We start from the raw sequence: 20,078 nt of genomic DNA, 5'->3' as shown, positions 1-20,078 counted from the left end.
ATATGGGAGGGAAACTGGATCAGAAAAGAGGCAGGGCTGAAAAGAACAAGACCCATGGGGAAACTTAGGACAAAAGGTGTGCACCCATACAATGTATACGGCCCTTCCACCAGTTCCAGACAGTAATGTGATCGCAGTATGTTTCACCTTGGGGGTCCAGCTCCACTTAATCTACTGAAACAATGTCAGGGTAGGCTTGGGGTGGAAAACAGCAGCTGTGGTATTCTGGAAAAGCTCTCTAGGAGGTTCTTTTGTTTGTTTTTTGTTGTTTTTGAGACCAAGTCTTGCTCTGTTGCCAAGGCTGGAGTACAATGGCGTGATCTTGGCTCACTGCAACCTCCGCCTCCAAGGTTCAAACAATTCTCATGCCTCGAGCCTCCTGAGAAGCTGGGATTACGGGTCCCCACCACCACGCCTGGCTAGTTTTGTTGTTGTTGTTGTTTTTGGGTTTTTTTTGTATTTTTAGTACAGACGGGGTTTCAACCGTGTTGGCTAGGCTTGCCTTGAACTCCTGACCTGAAGTGATCCACCCACCTCGGCCTTCCAAGGTGCTGGGATTACAGGAGTGAGCCACTGCGCCTGGCCTCCCTACGAGGTTCTATTACTCACGAAAAGTGAAGAATTACAGGTGAATGTTGATAGGTATGCAAAAGATGCTCTGACCTCATTGATACTCTTTAAGCTTTAAAGTTTAACCGTTAAGAGCACAGATTTTGGAGTCAAGACACACCCAGGTCCAGATACATTACTTGCCTCTATAAATCCACTGTCCAGAGGCCGGGTGAGGAGGCTCATGCCTGTAATCCTAGCACTTTGGGAGTCCAAGATGGGCGGATTGCCTGAGCTCAGGAGTTCGAGACCAGCCGGGGCAACATGGTGAAACCCCCCTCTCTACTAAAATACAAAAAAAAATCAGTGGAGCGTGGTGGCGGGTGCCTATAATCCCAGCTACGTGGGACGCTGAGGCACGAGAATCGCTTGAACCTGGGAGGTGGAGGTTGCAGTGAGCAGAGACCGTGCCGTCTCAAAAAAAAAAATCCACTGTCCAGAAGGGATGTGCCTTGGTCTCTGGACTTACCAACACAGTGCGCCTGGCACCACCTGGAGGGCTTGTTCAAACATCGGAAGGAGCCCCATCCCCAGGGGTTCTGAGTCAGTAGGTGTGGAATGGGGGCCGAGAACCTGCCACCCTATCCAGTTCCCAGGCGATGCGGCCGCTGCTGCTCTGGAAGCTCATTTTGTGAAGCACTGACGCAGCACATGGTGAGGACGCTGTATGTGAACACTCAGATATTCTGACACCTAACCCAATTCTTGTATTTGCCGCTCAGGAGTCCCCGGTTGAGTCCACCTTGCTATACGGCTTCAGAAACTCATTTCCTCTTTTGGGGTCTCAGGGCTCTCGTATGCCAAAAGAGTGTGCTGGGCAAGATGAGATGCTTAGTTATTACAGAAGAGTTAACATCTTGAACAAGGCCCTACAGAACTTGCAGGGTTAGGGGAGAAAATAAACCGGCTAAATCCTGCGGGGCAGCTTGGGGCTACCCTGGAGCAAGGTCTGGGCTCAGCCGGCGTGTAGGTCGCAAGGAAAGGTAGAGCAGCTCCTGCCCCACTCGCTGCTCGAGGGTCAGCTGTGGCCGACTGGGCGACGCTGACGTCCAGCCTCGGTGTTCCCTTACCTCCTCGGTCTCCACAGCGCCTCCTGGCGCCCATTTCAGCGTTCTACCAAGATTGTCCCTTCCCTCACACCTTACCGCGAGCCTGGCAGAGGCTGACGTCATTTCCGCCACGAGTAGCGCGCTTGCGCCAAGGCGATGGTTGCTCTTTCACTCGGACGGCTGCGCGACTGCCGATTGGCTGCGTCAGCACGTCGGCGGGAGGTCGCACGACACTGTGCCGCCCCTCCCTTCGCGGCGCCTGCTCAGTAGAGCCAGCGGAGCCGGGTAGGTTGGCCAGGTGAGAGGAACTGCAGCGCGCCGCAGGACCGGACCGCTGAGCCTGCAGCCGACCCGCGCCGTGACCCGCGACCCTAGACCCCGACTCCCTCTGGCTCAGCCCGCGCGCCCCAGGCCCGGCCCGGGCGGCGCGACGGGAGGATGAGCGGCGGGCGGCGGAAGGAGGAGCCGCCTCAGCCGCAGCTGGCCAACGGGGCCCTCAAAGTCTCCGTCTGGAGCAAGGTGCTGCGGAGCGACGCGGCCTGGGAGGACAAGGTACGGTGGAGCCCGAACAGGGCGCGGACGCGAGGAGCCGGCTGGGACTCGGGGAACGGGAAGACTGGCCTGGGCCTGCCCTCGCCCCCGTTCCGGCGCTATCGAGTAGGGCAGTGGGGCGGGTGGCCCAAGAGTATCAGAACAAACTTGGCGGGCACTGGGCGGACAGCTGGGCTTGGAGCTCCCCGAAGGGTGGCCTAAGGCCGAAGCCCCGTAGTTATGCGGAATTGACGAGGAGCGGGCAGGGCTTGTGCCTGAACGGGGAAAGGGAGCTGAATTCGATTCGGCCTCCGCCTTTTATGTGCAGTAGGGTTTTGAGTAAGTTACTTGTCTCTTTCGAATTAACTAGTACAAACTAACACTAACAGACTTCTACTGAGAATGCTTTCTACGTACCAGGTGCTCTCCTTGCGGAATCTAAGTCAGAATAGCTCTGAAGTGAGGGTACGGTGGTGCGTTAAAGCCTTTTGCACATAGTGAGGCTCGCTAATCTTGAGCTGTTGTTGCCTGTTGAATGAAAAGGACTGAATACTTTGATAAGCATGAGTCAAGAGGGGAGACTGAGACCACCCACTGGGTGAGTGTGAGGTGTCGGGGTAGAGAAATGCCACCAAATACGTGTGAGAATTGGTTGGGACTTCAGGACGTTCTTACTCGTCCCATTCGGAGGATGCTTCGTAACTCTGCTCCATGATCTGGAAGGGGTGATCACAAACCGCTTGATTCCAGGTAGTTTGGAAAGAGTATTATATTTGCAGTCATTTCTTTGGTTTTCTGGGCTGCCGAAGTGGGATTTTCCTTCCTGAAGTTCCTGTAAGGGGGGATGGGAGGCACTTCCTGAAGGTGCCCTTGTTCTGCCCCCAGCCCTGCCCAACTCTTGCAAAACCTGCAGTCTCTAATCTGCTGTGTCATTTCTTTCTTGTATAAGGACTGGTTTCTGGAATCTAGGGCAGATCAGAAACCTGAGTCGTCGTCTGTGTTCTTCCATGAAACTTAAATATGCTGGCACCTGCCTCCAGCATTTTTGCTTCTAGTCCATATGTGCGGCCAGTAGCACGATTACTATCACAATCATTTCATTACAGGTCATATTATATATGCAGCTCTAGAATTTTGATTTAGAGCATAGATTCTGGAAGTGATCGCTTAATGATGTCGAAATGTATCATTTCTATCACATTTTAAGTAAGGTGAAACAGGAAGCACATACCGTTGCCTTTGGGGGAAACAAATTTCCTGGATGTGTTTAGCAGAAAGGTTTAATATTCCCCCCTCTGGCTGTACTATGGCACCCATCCCCAGATAATTCTTGCATTTTCTGTCTTTTCTACAGGATGAATTTTTAGATGTGATCTACTGGTTCCGACAGATCATTGCTGTGGTCCTGGGTGTCATTTGGGGAGTTTTACCATTACGAGGTTTCTTGGGAATAGCAGGGTAAGTCTTGGGTATCTTACATTTTCATGGTATCATTTCTTTTTAAATAGAGGCTTTCTTTCCTGTTAGAGGAAAGGCCATTGCTGCTCTGGAGCTGTGTGTGTGTGATGAATACAGCAAAGCAGCGGCCCTACAATGGCACTCCTGGGTCTGGTGCACCACTCCTCAGGAGCATCTCAGGTCAGGCAGGTTACCTTCCTGCCTTCCTGAAGGCTGGGCCAGTCCATTCATTCATGGGTCTAAAGGGACCTCATGCAAGAGGCTATCACATTACTTGTTGGTGGCATGCCCTCTCGTTCTGCTGTGACCTTTGTTTCTGTGCAAGTTTGGGAAGTGGGAACTTCTGTATTTGACGACCATTTCCCTTGTGCCTGGCACTATGCTTAGTGCCAGGTGCTAAACCTTGGCTTTGGCAGAAGTTATTTCAGGTCCCTTCATTTTGTTTTTTTGAGATAGGGCCCCACTTTGTTGCCCAGGTGGGAGCACAGTGGCACCATCACGGCTGACTGCAGCCTTGACCTCCTGGATTCAAATGATTTTCCTGCCTCAGCCTCCTAAGTAACTGGAACTATAGGCGTGAGCCACAATACTTGGCTGATTTTTTAAAATTTTGTAGAGACAAGGTTTCTCTACATTGCCTAGGCTAGCCTTGAACTCTTGGGCTCAAGTGATCCTCCTTCCTCGGCCTCTCAAAGTGTTGGGATTACAGGCATGAGTCAAAATGTCTGGCATAGGTCCTTCTTTTTTTTTTTTTTTTTTGAGACGGAGTCTTGCTTTGGTGCCCAGGCAGGAGTGCACTGGCATGATCTCGGCTCACTGCAACTTCCACGTCTCAGGTTCAAGCAATTCTCCTGCCTCAGACTCCCAAGTAGCTGGGACTACGGGTGCCCACCAACATGCCCGGCTTATTTTTTTGTATTTTTAGTAGAGACGGTTTCGCCATGTTGGCTGGGCTGGTCCTGAACTCCTGACCTCAGGTGATCCGCCTACTTTGGCCTCCCAAAGTGCTGGGATTACAGGCATGAGCCACCGTGCCTAGCTCATTGCTGTTCCTAGCCCCATAACTGATGGTGAGCTGAGGGCAGGAACAGTCATCTTCACATCTGCATCCTATAGCAGTAACAGACAGTGGATATCCAGAAATGGTCTCCCACTGGGAGTTGTACAGGGGGTATGCTGTTGCCTGCTCAACTAGGCTGTGAAGCAGCGGCTTCACGTGTGTTTCTCCCATAGCCTGCCTCTAGCTGGAGCTACCTGGAGGCCCATGTCAGGTTCTGTTTGGGACAGCTCAGCAGCCATTCTGTCTGTCTTCAAGGGGCTTTGGAGAACTATATAATACACATACACAAACACACACACACACACACACACACACAATATATATATACCTATATATGGAGTTTTGCTGTTGCCCAGGCTAGAGTGCAGTGGAATAATTTTGGCTCACTGCAACCTCTCCGCCTCTGGGTTCAAGCAGTTCTCCTGCCTCAGGCTCCTGAACAGCTGGGATTACAGGTGCCCACCACAATGCCCTGCTAGTTTTTGTATTTTTAGTAGAGACAGGGTTTCATCCTGTTGGCCAGGCTGTTCTCGAACTCCTGACCACAAGTGATCCACCTACCTCAGCCTCCCAAAGTGCTGGGATAACAGGCGTGAGCCACCACGCCCGGCCCCAAGTTCTGAGTCTTCTAATCTTACAGTTTATGTTTGGTACTTGTTCTCTCTTGCTCCAGATTCTGCCTGATCAATGCAGGAGTCCTGTACCTCTACTTCAGCAATTATCTACAGATTGATGAGGAAGAATATGGCGGCACGTGGGAGCTCACGAAAGAAGGGTTTATGACCTCTTTTGCCTTGTTCATGGTATGTGTAGCTGATAGTTTTATAACAGGTACTGTTCATTTCATGAGGTGTCACTTACAGGAGGGGACCCCACTGATTGAGTTACACTATGTGAACAGGGTGCTGTTTTTCTAAAGGCTTCTGAGGCTCAGGGCCATGGCCTGTGTTGAGCCACATCCTAGAAGATGTGGTCTGAAATACTGTACAGTCCCCTGTAATGTGTAAATCCAGGGCCCATCGTCAGCTTCTACATCTGATTCTCAACCCTGGCTACATATTAGAAACTAGGAGGGCCGAGCATGGTGGCTCAGGCCTGTAATCTCAGCATTTTGGGAGGCCAAGGCAGGCAGATCACCTAAGGTCAGGAGTTCAAAATCAGCCTGGCCAACATGGTGAAATCCCATCTCTACTAAAAATACAAAAAATTAGTTGGGCGTGGTGGTGGGCACCTGTAATCCCAGCTACTTGGGAGGCCGAGGCATGAGAATCTCTTGAACCTGGGAGGCAGAGGTTGCAGTGAGCTGAAATCATGCCATCGCATTCCAGCCTGGGCAACAAGAGGGAAACTCCACCTCAAAAAAGAAACTAGGAAATATTTTTCATAATGGCTAAAAAGTACAAACAATCCAAATGACCATCACTTGATGAATGGATAGGATAATATATATCCATACAGTAGAATGTTATTTGGTCTTAAAAAGGAATGAAGTGGCCGGGCACGGTGGCTCACACCCGTAATCCCAGCACTTTGGGAGGCCGAAGCGGGCGGATCACAAGGTCAGGAGATCAAGACCATCGTGGCTAACAAGGTGAAACCCTGTCTCTACTAAAAAAATTAGCCGGGCTTGGTGGTGGGCGCCCGTAGTCCCAGCTACTGGGGAGGCTGAGATGAGAATGGTGTGAACCTGGGAGGCAGAGCTTGCAGTGAGCCAAGATTGCGCTACTGCACTCCAGCCTGGGAGACAGAGCAAGACTATCTCAAAAAAAAAAAAAAAAAAAAAAAAAGAATGAAGTACCGATACATGCTGTATAACATGGATGAACCTTGAAACATTATGCTAAGTGGAAGAATCCAGATATAAAAGACCATATATTGTGTGATTCTATATGCAAAATCTCCCAGTGAGCAAATCCATTGAGGCAAAAAGTATATTAGTGCTTGCCAGTGGCTGGGAGGAGGGGAGGGAGAGTAGCTGATAAAGGAAACAGGCTCTTTTTGGAGTAATGTTTTGAAATCAGTGGTGATGTTTGCACACCTGTGCCCATATAGAAAACTTCTGAACTGTATACTATTATTTTTTTTGACACAGGGTCTCACCCTTTCACCCAGGCTGGAGTGCAGTGGCACAATCTTGGCTTACTGCAGACTCCGCCTACTGGGCTCAAGTGATCCTCCCACCTCAGTCTCCCCAGTAGTTGGGACTACAGGCGTGAGCCACCATGCCTGGATAGTTTTTGTATTTTTAGTAGAAATGGGGTTTCATCATGTTGGCCAGGCTGGTCTCAAACTCCTGACCTCAAGTGATCCACCCGCTTCCGCCTCCCAAAGTACTGGGATTACAGGTGTGAGCCACCGCGCCCAGCCCATTTTTTTTTTGAGAGGGAGTCTCGCTCTGTCTCCCAGGCTGGAGTACGGTGGCCGGATCTCAGCTAGCTGCAAGCTCCGCCTCCCAGGTTTACACCATTCTCCTGCCTCAGCCTCCCGAGTAGCTGGGACTACAGGCGCCCGCCACCTCGCCCAGCTAGTTTTTTGTATTTTTTTAATAGAGACGGGGTTTCACCGTTTTAGCCAGGATGGTCTTGATCTGACCTCGTGATCCACCCGTCTCGGCCTCCCAAAGTGCTGGGATTACAGCACTATAGGAGGCTGAGGCAGGCAGACTGCTTGAGTCCAGGAGTTCAAGACCAGCCTGGGCAATATGGTGAAACGCATCTCTACAGCGGGAAAAAAAAATAGCCAGGAGTGGTGGTGTGTACCTGTTGAGTCCCAGCAGGATTAAAAAAAAAAACCTTATGTGTCCAGACTCTAATCCAAACCAATAAAATCTTCTGAGAGGTATTGCTGGGGCATCTATATGTTTTTTAAAGAACCAGGAGATTACAATGGGTAGACAAGGTTTGAGAATCCCTGCTTTGATATGCACCTGACAAATTATAATGGTATTTTCACACTGGTAGTCGCAGCACCTGCTAGCAGTGTAGTATGCTTTACTTGAATCATTTCCACCTCTGTACCTCAATTCCCTGGGCCTGGGGTTGCCATTTGGTAGGGGAGGAACTTATCAGGAGTTGCTTTGCAAGTGCAGGTGGGCAGTCCTGGGCTCTGTTAGTGACAGTGTGATTTCAGTGAAATTTTAACTTAGACTCCCCAAGCCGATTGTGCAATGGATAGCCCCGGGAGAGCCCCGTGTTCACATTCTCATCTGGCATTTTTGTTTTGTGGAATCAGGGCCTGTGTTAACCCAGGTGACCTATGAACAGTGCTTGTCTCCTCACTAGGTCATCTGGATCATCTTTTACACTGCCATTCATTATGACTGATGGTGTACAGCTCCCAACTGCTCCCTATCCAGTCCAAAGGACCCTCTTGATTACAGCACAGGAACTTGATCGTTGGGGAACCCCAGCCCCTTGGAACTTGGAAGACCCATGTTTCCTGGACCACGAATCAGTGTGTTGGGCATCAGTGTTTTCTGCAAGGGTTGTGACCTGAAACTTTTTAAAAACCACCCACCTTTGGAGAAGCATTTCTGAATTTATCCGTCACCAACCATTTCTTCTTGGATACCGTCAAGTAACAGCTGTTTGCCAAGTGGAGCTGTCATTTAATTTGATGCACCTCTGGATTCAGATGAAACATTAAATTGTCTTCCTCGATTCTCCATCAGGTGTACAGTTTTTAAACTATCAGTGGCATTTAAAGTCTTCTGAAACAGCATGACTGTATGTGTGTGGTCCATAGCACAGTACAGGCAGCATCTAATAACAGTTTCCATTGTAGAATGTTTTCAGATACTTGAATAAATCAAATCTTTAATTGAGAACCTGTTGATGATACCTGATAAAGCCTTTCCCACCCCACCTGTAGCTTGGGAACCCAGTAGGAACACTCGAGGTGGTACCTCCCACCCCATCCCTCTTTCTTCCTCTCCGTGCTCCCTTAGCAGATCCAGCAGACCTCTTTCTCTTTATGAGGGCAGCAGGGAAATTAAGCGCTGGATTTGGTGTAGGCTGTGGCCTCAGTCTTGGCATTGTGGAGAGAGGGCTTAGCACCTTCTGATGCCCCTGCCCAGCACTGAGGTGCCTGGCCTCACTGCAGTGTGCTAGACTTAAGAGGTGTTATTTTGTATTTGGCCACAAGATGGCAAGGCCAGTGTGCTAGGGAATGGTAAGCCACAAAATGAAATAGAGATCTGAAAGCTAGGCTGGGTGCGGTCGCTTACACCTGTAATCCCAGCACTTTGAGAGGCCTAGGCGGGTGGATCACCTGAGGTCAGGAGTTCGAAACCAGCCTGGACAACATGGTGAAACCCCATCTCTATTAAAAATACAAAAAAATTAGCCAGGCATGGTGGTATGCACCTGTAATCCCAGCTATTCTGGAGGCTGAGGCAGGAGAATTGTTTGAATCCAGGAGACGGAGGTTGCAGTGAGCTGAGATCGCGCCATTGCACTCCAGCCTGGGCAACAGAGCAAGACTCCGTTTCAGAAAAAAAGAGCTGGGGCTGTTGTCCTCAATGGGGGACATTTGAGGACTTAGACTGTCAGAAGTCTTTCTCATTGCTCTGGAGATCATGTAGAGGCTGGAGCACCTATGATCTGCTGCTACGGTAAGACATCATCTCCTCAGTTTTCCTTTCCCTTCTAGGCCACAGTCCTATCTTCTGAGGTACGGTGGTGGTCTCAACGAGACTTGTCAATTTCCCGAAAATGATTTTCTCACAGAAGCTAGGGGTTGTTTCTACCTTGTGGGCGGGGCCTGGTTAACGGGGGATGTAGAACGGGGCTCAGCAGGCAGGGCATCCAGATGGTACTGGAAACAAACTCAAGAACTGACTAGGTCAGACCCGCAGGAGGCTTACTCTCTTTTTGGAACCCTGGCCCTGGTCCCAACTTCTCTGCATTTGGACTAGAGGTCGCAGGTGGGGTCATGGCACTGGGAGGAGGTAGGTGACGACTTAGGGCCAAGAGAGGAAAGAGCAAGGGTACAGGTGGGACCTTGGATGCACCTCTGTGTCCCAGCCCTCCCTCACTGAGTGCACAGCCTTGCCTCTGGGGTGCTCAGGTGGCTGGGCTGAATTGGGGTTCTAGGTGTGCAATCTTGGTTTCCCTTTCGGCCTCTCTTTTGGGCCTAGGCATCATCCAAAGAGACAGCCTCCTCATTCAGGCTGATGTAGGAGCTGAGGGACTCCCGGAGACCCTCACTGAGAAGAGACTCCTCCCCTGTGGGAACTTCAGAAAACAGGAGGGAGCTGTGGACAAAGGAAGAGAATTGGGTCAAGGAGCCTATTCCTCCTCCCTGCACTCACTACACACAAAAATGCACTGTTCTCAAAACCCCTCACTCCTGATGAGGACCTCATGGGGCTCCCCTGTTCCCTATCAGATCAGCTTCCCAGCCCCACCTGCCGAGCCTGGGCTGTGCTCCAGGAGTTGAGTCAGTGTGCCCTGGCTCCAGCTGCCAGGTGTCCTGAGTGTGACAGGTACATTCGGGTTGTGGTTCCCAGGGGTGGGTCCTTCTAACTCTTGGTCTTGCTTTCATGTTTCCAGGAGTCCCCGACTTTACCTGTCCAGCTCTTTCCAGTTGAGTGGTGTCCTCTGTACAGTCACAGGTAGGGGTATATCCTTGCTAGGGAGCAGGCCAGCCCTCTGCAGGACACAGGGCTCCTTGAGGAGGCAGCAGATGTCATCCGCCAGCTCTGAGGAAGAGACCTCCATCCCTGACATGGCCGACTCCACCCTACTTCTCTCCAACAGCCCTCATCCTGACAGCCCCCCACACTTGGCAGGAGGGGGCATGGTTACAAAAGAGTGACAGGACATGAGCCCCAAGCTGTTGGTTTCATGGAGACAGATGCAGTCAAAGGTCTTTCTGGGCTAACTTTTGGGAGACAATCACTGTATGATTTAGGGTGAGTTCATGGACCTCCTGAGCTCAAGTTTCTGGTTAGGAAATTGCTTTGGGAAGAAGAAAGCTAAGGACTGCTCAGTCTACTTCTACTGTCTACTCCTGCATGGAGTGACCTGCAGAAAACCCCTGAGTTTTCTGAGAGTGCTCTTCCCTCTCTGCGCCCTGACGCTGTGCCCAGTGACTGCATCTTCCAGTGTCTGTCGAAGGACCGGCATCAGGAAGTACTAAGGAGAGTCAGGATTGAATCCCACACAGCAGCAGCTCTGGGTCCGGTTCCTGTGGAGAGAACTCCACCTGCTGCCAGGGGCTTTGAATCAGAACCAGGGTGGTAGGCAAGGTACTGACCGGAGCCTACACAGGAGGTATGTGGCTTTTCTGCTAGGGCACGAGGTGAAGACAAGGCTTCCAGCCTGCATTTCTTGGCATGGGGACTGGTGTGAAAATAGGGGAGGCCTCTCCTGTCTGTCTGAATACTCCATAGCAGGTAAAATATCCGAAGACACCACTGCCTGCTCCTCCCTGCAGACTATCCCAGCCTACTCCTGGGGGCAGGGAAAGGCCATACCAGAGTAATGGTCCACCAGGGCCTGGAGTGAGGGGAAGGTGAGGCGCGGTGAGATGTACAGCCAGCCATTGTCAAGGCGCTGGATCCTGTAGTGTCTGATTCGGTCCCAGGATGCAGGGCGGCTGAGACGGACTGACAGGGAGTAAGAGCCTGAGGAGAAAAGGGTCCAGGGATGGCGCTGAGGCCCTGCTGGGACTCAGCCCCACCCAGGTTGGGAAACGAAGATAGGCAACATGGCCATGGGGCCCCGGCAGAAGGGAAGTGTCTTGGGCAGAAGCAAGACAAAGACTTGCTCTCTCGGTCATCAATAACATGTTCATAATAGATGGGGGTCTTGTGAGGGTGAAATCAAATCACACACAGAGCCCTCAGTACAGGGTCTGGCACCGTGTGAATGAACATTCAGCGTTGGCTGTTCTTACAAAGACTCAGGTGGCAGATGTGTTAGGATGCAAAAACACTGTCAAGAAGATGCTGGCAAGGAAGTGGAGAAGTAGGACCTCCCACCCTGCTGGTGGAAGAGAAATTAGTACAAGCCACCTTGGAAATAGTTTGGCATTAACTAGATGAGCTGAACATGCACGTACCTTACAACCCAGCAGTTCTACCCAGGCACATTACCTCAGAAGCACACAGGCAAGAATATGCACAGCAGCATTGTTTGTAAAAGTCAAAAACGGGCCAGGTGTGGTGGCTCACGCCTGTATTCCCAGCACTTAGGGAGGCCGAGGCGGGTGGATCACAAGGTCAGGAGATTGAGACCATCCTGGCTAACACGGTGAAACCCCGTCTCTATGAAAAATACAAAAAATTAGCCGGGCGTGGTGGTGGGCGCCTGTAGTCCCAGCTACTTGGGAGGATGAAGCAGGAGAATGGCATGAACCCGGGAGGCAGAGCTTGCAGCAAGCTGAGATCGCACCACTGCACTCCAGCCTGGTCGACAGAGGGAGACTCTGTCTCAACAACAACAACAAAGTCAAAAACTGCAAACAACCCATTTATGCTCAAGAGTAGAACTGTGGATTATAGAGTGTAGTACTATACAACAGTTAAAATTAATAACTGCTACATATATAGGCATAAGGAAATCTTGGAAATAAGCAGAAAAACATTACAGAGCATACATTCAGCCCGATTCTATTTAAAGTTCAAAGACAGCCAACTGACATTATATGTTACACAGGCACACATGGCAAAGCTCTGAAGAAAAGCAACTGATTAACACAGTGAAGCATGAGAGGGGGCTACGAAGGGCTTGTTAGGTAATTTCAGCTGGCAAGTAGGCACATGGATGTCGGTTTTATTCCTGCTCCTCAACCTATATGTATATATTACATATACTGATGCATGTGACAGAGTTTTGCCAGTTTTGCATGTTTCATTTTTTCATTTTTTATTTTTTTGTGTGTGGAGACAAGAGTCTCCTTCTGTCGCCCAGGCTAGAGAGCAGTGGCGCAATCTTGGCTCACTGCAACCTCTGCCTCCCAGGTTGAAGCGATTCTCCTGCCTCAGCCTCCCGAGTAGCTGGGACTACAGGCGCCCGCCACCATGCCCGGCTAATTTTTTATATTTTTAGTAGTGACGGGGTTTCACCATATTTGCCAGGCTGGTCTGGAACTCCTGACCTTGTGATCCACCTGCCTCGAGATTACAGGTGTGAGCCACTGCGCCCAGCCAGATTTTAATTTATTTTTAGAGCCATGCTCCCGCTCTCTTGCCCGGATGGCGTGCAGTGGCATGACGACAGCTCCCAGGCTCAAACAATCCAACTGCCTCAGCCTCCTAAGTAGCTGGGATTACAGGCGTGAGCCACCGTGCCTGGCCATAGAAGCACATTTAAAATACTGAAACAGGCTGGGCACGGTGGCTCACCCCAGTAATCTCAGTTCAAGACCAGCCTGGCCAACGTGGTGAACCCCATCTCTACTAAAATACCAAAGATAGCTGGGTGTGGTGGTACACACCTATAGTCCCAGCTACTTGGAAGGCTGAGGCAGGAGAATCACTTGAACCCAGGAGGTGGAGGTTGCAGTGAGCTGAGATTGTGCCACTGCACTCCAGCCTTGGCAACAGAGCAAGACTCCATCTCAAATAAATAAATAAATAAACAAACAAACCAAGGCCAGTGACAGGCACGGTGGCTCACGCCTGTAATCCCAACACTTTGGGAGGTCGAGGTGGGCAGATCACCTGAGGTCAGGAGTTTGAGAACAGCCATGGTCAACATGGTGAAACCGTGTCTCTACTAAAAATACAAAAAGAAAAAATTAGCCAGGTGTGGTGGTGTGCACCTGTAGTCCCAGTTACTTGGGAGGCTGAGGCAGGAGAATTGCTTGAACCCGGGAGACAGAGGTTGTAGTGAGCCGAGATCGCACCACTGCACTTCAGCCTGGGCAACACAGCAAGACTCCCTCTCAATTAAAAAAAAAAAAAGGCCGGGCGCGGTGGCTCATGCCTGTAATCCCAGCACTTTGGGAGGCTGAAGTGGGCGGATCACAAGGTCAGGAGATCGAGACCATCCTGGCTAACACGGTGAAACCCTGTCTCCACTAAAAATTCAAAAAATTAGCCGGGCGTGGTGGTGGGCGCCCGTAGTCCCAGCTGCTGGGAGGTTGAGGCAGGAGAATGGCGTGAACCCAGGAGGCGGAGCTTGCAGTGAGCCAGGATCATGCCACTGCACTCCAGCCTGGGTGAGAGAGCAAGACTCTGTAAATAAATAAATAAATAAATAAAAATAATAAAATAAATAAAATAAAAACAAGGCCAGGCAGGCAGAGTGGCTCAAGCCTGTAGTCCCAGCTACTCAGAAGGCTGAGGCAGGGGGATCATTGAGCCCGGGTGGCAAAGGTCGCAGTGAGCCAAGATTGTGTCATCCAGTCTGGATGACAGAGTGAGACCCTGTCTCAAAAAAAAAAAAAAAAAGGCCCAGCACTTTGGGAGGTCGAGACAGGAGGATCACGAGGTCAGGAGATCGAGACCATCCTGGCTAACACAGTGAAACCCCGTCTCTACTAAAATATACAAAAAAAACTAGCCGGGCGAGGTGGCGGGCGCCTGTAGTCCCAGCTACTCGGGAGGCTGAGGCAGGAGAATGGCGTGAACCCGGGAGGCGGAGCTTGCAGTGGGCCAAGATCACGCCACTGCACTCCAGCCTGGGCAAGAGAGCGAGACTCTTTGTCTCAGAAAAAAATAATAATAATAAAATAAAAATTAAAAATTAAAGGCTAAATGTAAAAAGATGGAAAAAAATATTCAGACAACCATAAGTAAGCTAGAATGGCTTATTAATGGGAGAATATTAGTGGGATATTAATATCAGACAGTAGAATTCAAAAACGAGAGTATTACCAGCAATAAAGGTACACATCAAGAAGACAAAAAGTCCTTAATTACACAGTTTCAAAATAAATGAAACCTAACAATTGCCTAGAGAAATAGACATCCATGAATGGAGATTTTAATCCTCTTCAGTAATAAGACAAAAACAATAGGGATATAGAAGACTTGAATAATGCAATCAACCAATTTGATTTGACATAAAACATGGCACCCAGAGACAGCAATACATATTTTCTTTCAAGCACACCTGGACTACTCTAGATGGATTAGTCTGGGTGGTAACAGAATTTTGGTTTTTGAGGCGGAGTCTCACTCTGGTGCCCAGGCTGGAGTGCCCAGGCGTGATCTCAGCTCACCACAACCTCCGCCTCCTGGGTTCAAGCAGTTCTCCTGCCTCAGCCTCCCAAGTAACTGGGGCTACAGGCGCATGCCACCATGCCCGACTTTTTTTTTCAGTAGAGACGAGGTTTCACTATGTTGGCCAGGTTGGCCTCGAACTCCTGACCTCGTGATCCGCCCACCTCAGCCTCTCAAAGTGCTGGGATTACAGCCGTGAGCCACCGCACCCGACCAACAATTTAAAAGGATTGAAATCATTAAAAGTATGTTGTCTGGCCACAATTGAATTAAATTAGAAATTAATAATGAAAATGTATCTAGGCTGGGCGTGGGGCTCAAGCCTGTAATTCCAGCACTTTGGGAGGCTGAGGCAGGTGGATCACCTGAGGTCAGGAGTTCAAGACCAGCCTGACCAACAAGGTAAAACCCCGTCTCTACTAAAAATATAAAATTAACTGGGTATGGTGGCACATGCCTGTAAATCCCAGCTACTTGGGAAACTGAGGCAGGAGAATTGCTTGAACCTGGGAGGCGGAGGTTGCAGTGAGCCAAGATCATGCCACTGCACTCCAGTCTGGGAGACAGAGCGAGATTCCACCTCAATAAAAAATAAATAAAAACAAGGCTGGGTGTGGTGGCTCATGCCTGTAATCCGAGTACTTTGGGAGGCTGAGGTGGACAAATCACAAGGTCAGGAGTTCAAGACCAGCCTGGCTAACATGGTGAAACCCCGTCTCTACTAAAAATACAAAAATTAGCTGGGCGTGGTGGTGGGCACCTGTAATCCCAGCTACTCAGGAAGCTGAGGCAGAAGAATCATTTGAACCTGGGAGGCAGAAGTTGCAGAGAGCCAAGATCTCGCCACTGTACTCCAGCTTGGGCAACAGAGCGAGACTCCATCTAAAAAAAAAATAAATAAAATAAAGAAGATACAGAAGAATATAATTTGAGAGACCTTTGAAAAGTATGGCAAGATTAAAACCATAGAAGTTATGGAAGACAGGCAGAGTGGAAAAAAGGATTTGCTTTTGTAACTTTTGATAATCAAGATACAGTTGATAGAACTGTTCAGAAATATCTTTTTTTTTTTTTTTTTTTTTGAGACAGAGTCTCGGACTGTTGCCCAAGCTGGAGTGCAGTGGCGAGATCTTGGCTCTCTGCAACTTCTGCCTCCCAGGTTCAAATGATTCTCCTGCCTCAGCCTCCTGAGTAGCTGGGATTACAGGCGCGTACCACCACGCCCAGCTAATTTTTGCATTTTTAGTAGAGACGGGGTTTCACTGTGTTGGTCAGGCTGGTCTCGAACTCCTGACCTCATGATCCGCCTGCCTAGGCCTCCCAAAATGCTGGGATTACAGTGCCATGTTTTATGTCAAATCAAATTGGTTGATTGCATTATTCAAGTGTTCTATATCCCTATTGTTTGAGCCACTGCACCCAGCCAGAAATACTACACTGTTAATTGGCATAATTGTGAAGTGAAAAAGGTCCTTACTAAACAAAAGATGTAGTCTGCTGTATGGCAAAGTGGTCATGGAGGTGGATCTGGCAATTTTATAGGTTACAGAAGAAACTTTGGAGGTGGTAGAGGTGATTTTAACTGTGGTGGAAACTTTGGTGGAAGAGAAGGCTGTGGTGGTGGAGGTGGCGGCAGAGAGGTAGTTATGGAGGAGGTGATGGGGTGGAGGTGGCAGCAGCAGAGGTAGTTATGGAGGAGGTGATGGGGTGGAGGTGGCGGCAGGGGTCGTTATGGAGGAGGTGATGGGTTGGAGGTGGCGGCAGAGGTAGTTATGGAGGAGGTGATGGGGTGGAGGTGGTGGCAGAGGTAGTTATTGAGGAGGTGATGGGGTGGAGGTGGTGGCGGCAGAGGTAGTTATGGAGGAGGTGATGGGGTGGAGGTGGCGGCAGAGGTAGTTATGGAGGAGGTGATGGGGTGGAGGTGGTGGCGGCAGAGGTAGTTATGGAGGAGGTGATGGGGTGGGGGTGGAGGTGGCGGCAGAGGTAGTTATGGAGGAGGTGATGGGGTGGAGGTGGTGGCGACAGAGGTAGTTATGGAGGAGGTGATGGGGTGGGGGTGGAGGTGGCGGCGGCAGAGGTAGTTATGGAGGAGGTGATGGGGTGGAGGTGGCGGCAGAGGTAGTTATGGAGGAGGTGATGGGGTGGAGGTGGTGGCGGCAGAGGTAGTTATGGAGGAGGTGATGGGGTGGAGGTGGCGGCGGCAGAGGTAGTTATGGAGGAGGTGATGGGGTGGAGGTGGCGGCAGAGGTAGTTATGGAGGAGGTGATGGGGTGGAGGTGGCGGCAGAGGTAGTTATGGAGGAGGTGATGGGGTGGAGGTGGCGGCAGAGGTAGTTATGGAGGAGGTGATGGGGTGGAGGTGGCGGCAGAGGTAGTTATGGAGGAGGTGATGGGGTGGAGGTGGCGGCAGAGGTAGTTATGGAGGAGGTGATGGGGTGGAGGTGGTGGCAGCAGAGGTAGTTATGGAGGAGATGATGGGGTGGAGGTGGCGGCAGAGGTAGTTATGGAGGAGGTGATGGGGTGGAGGTGGCGGCAGCAGAGGTAGTTATGGAGGAGGTGATGGGCTGGAGGTGGCGGCAGCAGAGGTAGTTATGGAGGAGATGATGGGGTGGAGGTGGCAGCAGAGGTAGTTATGGAGGAGGTGATGGGGTGGAGGTGGCAGCAGTAGAGGTAGTTATGGAGGAGGTGATGGGGTGGAGGTGGCAGCAGCAGAGGTAGTTATGGAGCAGGTGATGGGTGGGAGGTGGTGGCAGCAGAGGTAGTTATGGAGGAGGTGATGGGGTGGAGGTGGCGGCAGCAGAGGTAGTTATGGAGGAGGTGATAGTGGTATCAATGATGGTGAGCCTGCTTATAGCAGCAGAGGGGGCTATGGTGATGGTGGAGCAAGATATGAAAACCAAGGTGGTGGATATGGTGGCGGTGGCAGAGAATATGATGGTTACAATGAAGGAGGAAATTTTGGCGCTGGTAACTATGGTGGTGGTGGTAACTATGATTTCAGCAATTATAGTGGACAACAGCAATCAAATTATGGACCTATGAAAGGGGGTAGTTTTGGTGGAAGAAGCTCAGGCAGTCCCTATGGTGGTACTTACGGATTGGTGGTGGAAGTGGTAAATATAGTAGCAGAAGGTTCTAAAAACAGCAGAAAAAGGCTATAGATCTCGGCTCACTGCAACCTCCTGGGTTCAAGGGATTCTCCTGCCTCAGCCTCCCAAGTAGCTGGGACTACAGGGATGCGCCACCACGCCCAGCTAATTTTTAGTAGAGATGGGGTTTCAACATGTTGGCCAGGATGTTCTCGATCTCTTGACCTCATGATCCACCCACCTCGGCCTCCCAAAATGCTGGGATTACAGGCGTGAGCCACTGCAGCTGGCCATTTTTTTGTATTTTTAGTAGAGTTGGGGTTTCACCATGTTGGCCAGGCTGGTCTCCAACTCCTGACCTCAGGTAATCCACCCGTCTTGGCCTCCCAAAGTGCTGGGATTACAGGCCTCAGCCATCACGCCCAGCCAGGGCTACAGTTCTTAGCAGGAGAGAGAGAGCAAGGAGTTGTCAGGAAAGCTGCAGGTTACTTGGAGACAGTAGTTCCAAATGCGTTAGAGGAACTTTAAAAATCCGCCACAGAAGGAACGATGGTCCATCATCAGAAAAGTTACTGCAGCTTCAATAGGAAACCCTTCTTGTGCATGACTGTCAGAGCCTCAGTTTGCAAAAAGTGCAGCGATTGATTAATATAATATAGTGTTGTAGCCTTTTCTTTACATCAGGTATATTGCCCTGTAAATTGTGGTAGTGGTACCAGGAATAAAAATTAAGGAATTTTTAACTTTTCAAATTAAGAAAAAGATAACATGATGACCAAATTGGCTTTTTCCCAGGAATGCAGAGTTGACTTAAAAACTGAACATCACAGCTGGGCGCGGTGGCGCACTCCTGTAATCCCAGCACTTTGGGAGGCTGAGGCAGGTGGATCACGAGGTCAGGAGTTTGAGACCAGCCTGGCCAAGATAGTGAAACCCCGTCTCTACTAAAAATACAAAAATTAGCCGGGCATGGTGGCGGACACCTGTAATCACAGCTACTTGGGAGGCTGAGGCAGGAGAATCGCTTGAACCCGGGAGGCAGAGGTTGCAGTGAGCCGTGATTGCGCCACTGCACTCCAGCCTGGGTGACAGAGCAGGACTCCATCTCAAAAAAAAGAAAAAGAAAAAAAAACCCACAAAAAACAAAAACTGAACATCACTTGCTTAACAATAAGGATAAATGTAAAATTAAAATTTATTTACAAAATAAGAACTGAACATTGGCCAGGGGCAATGGCTAATGCCTGTAATCTAAGAACTTTGGGAAGCTGAGGTGGGAGAATCACTTAAGGCCAGCCAGGAATTTGAGACGAGTCTGGGTAACATGGTGAGAGTCTGTCTTTGCAAAAAATTTAAAAATTAGTCAGGCATGGTGGTGCGTGCCTGTGGTCCCAGCTACCCCAGAGGCTGAGGCAGGAGAATTGTTTGAGCCTGTGACATTGAGGCTGCAGTGAGCCATGACTGTGCCACTACACTCCAGCCTAGCCAACAGAGAAAGACCCTGGCTCAATCAATCAATAACTGAACATTGGCTGGTGCGGTGGCTCACACCTGTAATCCCAGCACTTTGGGAGGCCGAGGCAGGCGGATCACCTGAGGCCAGGAGTTCAAGACCAGCCTGGCCAACATGGTGAAACCCCATCGCTACAAAAATAGAAAAATTAGCCGGGCATAATGGTGGGCGCCTGTAATCTCAGGTACTCCAGAGGCTGAGGCAGGAGCATTGTTTGAACCCAGGAGGCAGAGGTTGCAGTGAGCCAAGATCGGGCCACGGCACTCCAGCCTAGGTGACAGAGTGACATTACATCTCAAAAAAAAAAAAAAAATCTATAACATACTTCATGGGATTATTTTCCATCTAAGATTGGGAACGAAGCAACAATGTTCTTACCAGGTCTACTCAGTGTTGCACCAAAGGCCCTAACAAGTGCAGTAAGACAAGAAAAAGAAATGTAAAGTATATGGATTGGAAAATAAAATAATACAGCTACATTTACTTACAGATAACACAATCATATACAGATAATCCTAAGGAATCTGCCATAAAGCTACTAGAACTAAAAGTAGATTTAGCAAGGTGACCCAGAGTCAATATGCTTTGAGAAGTGT

The 20,078-nt window shown here is 49.9% G+C and overlaps 2 protein-coding genes across 6 annotated transcripts in view; one reads left to right on the top strand and one right to left on the bottom strand.

Annotated features, from left to right (window-relative positions):
• The first annotated feature begins 1,914 nt into the window (after positions 1 to 1,914).
• On the top strand, positions 1,915 to 8,533 carry LOC105496299 (RAB5 interacting factor). Of its 3 annotated transcripts, none has more exons than XM_071079386.1 (4): positions 1,920 to 2,210; positions 3,544 to 3,647; positions 5,381 to 5,510; positions 7,971 to 8,533. In XM_071079386.1, the coding sequence occupies exons 1-4, from the start codon at positions 2,097 to 2,099 to the stop codon at positions 7,986 to 7,988; spliced, it is 366 nt and encodes a 121-aa protein (XP_070935487.1). In that variant the 5' UTR covers positions 1,920 to 2,096; the 3' UTR covers positions 7,989 to 8,533. The 3 variants fall into 3 exon arrangements, with proteins under 3 accessions (XP_011764917.1, XP_070935487.1, XP_011764916.1); XM_011766614.2 differs by having other exon boundaries at positions 1,924 to 2,210; positions 7,989 to 8,533; XM_011766615.2 differs by lacking the exon at positions 5,381 to 5,510 and having other exon boundaries at positions 1,915 to 2,210; positions 7,989 to 8,373.
• Positions 8,506 to 20,078, bottom strand: part of LOC105496298 (Src like adaptor 2) — a 37,396-nt gene continuing 25,823 nt past the window's right edge. For 2 of the 3 annotated variants that reach the window (XM_011766613.3, XM_011766612.3), the window contains 3 exons: positions 11,186 to 11,335; positions 10,276 to 10,408; positions 8,506 to 9,961 (listed from right to left, as the gene is read on the bottom strand). In XM_011766613.3, the coding sequence (XP_011764915.2) occupies positions 9,841 to 9,961; positions 10,276 to 10,408; positions 11,186 to 11,335 (404 nt within the window). In that variant the 3' untranslated portion in view covers positions 8,506 to 9,840. Of the gene's footprint in view, positions 10,409 to 11,185; positions 11,336 to 20,078 lie in introns of all 3 variants that reach the window. The other variant, XM_071079385.1, reaches the window with a different exon arrangement.

This window comes from Macaca nemestrina, chromosome 15 (genome assembly GCF_043159975.1).
Source record: "Macaca nemestrina isolate mMacNem1 chromosome 15, mMacNem.hap1, whole genome shotgun sequence".
NCBI classification, from domain to species: Eukaryota; Metazoa; Chordata; class Mammalia; order Primates; family Cercopithecidae; genus Macaca; species Macaca nemestrina.
The sequence above is the reverse complement of the archived record's forward strand: the minus strand, read 5'-3'. Positions and strand labels throughout refer to the sequence as shown.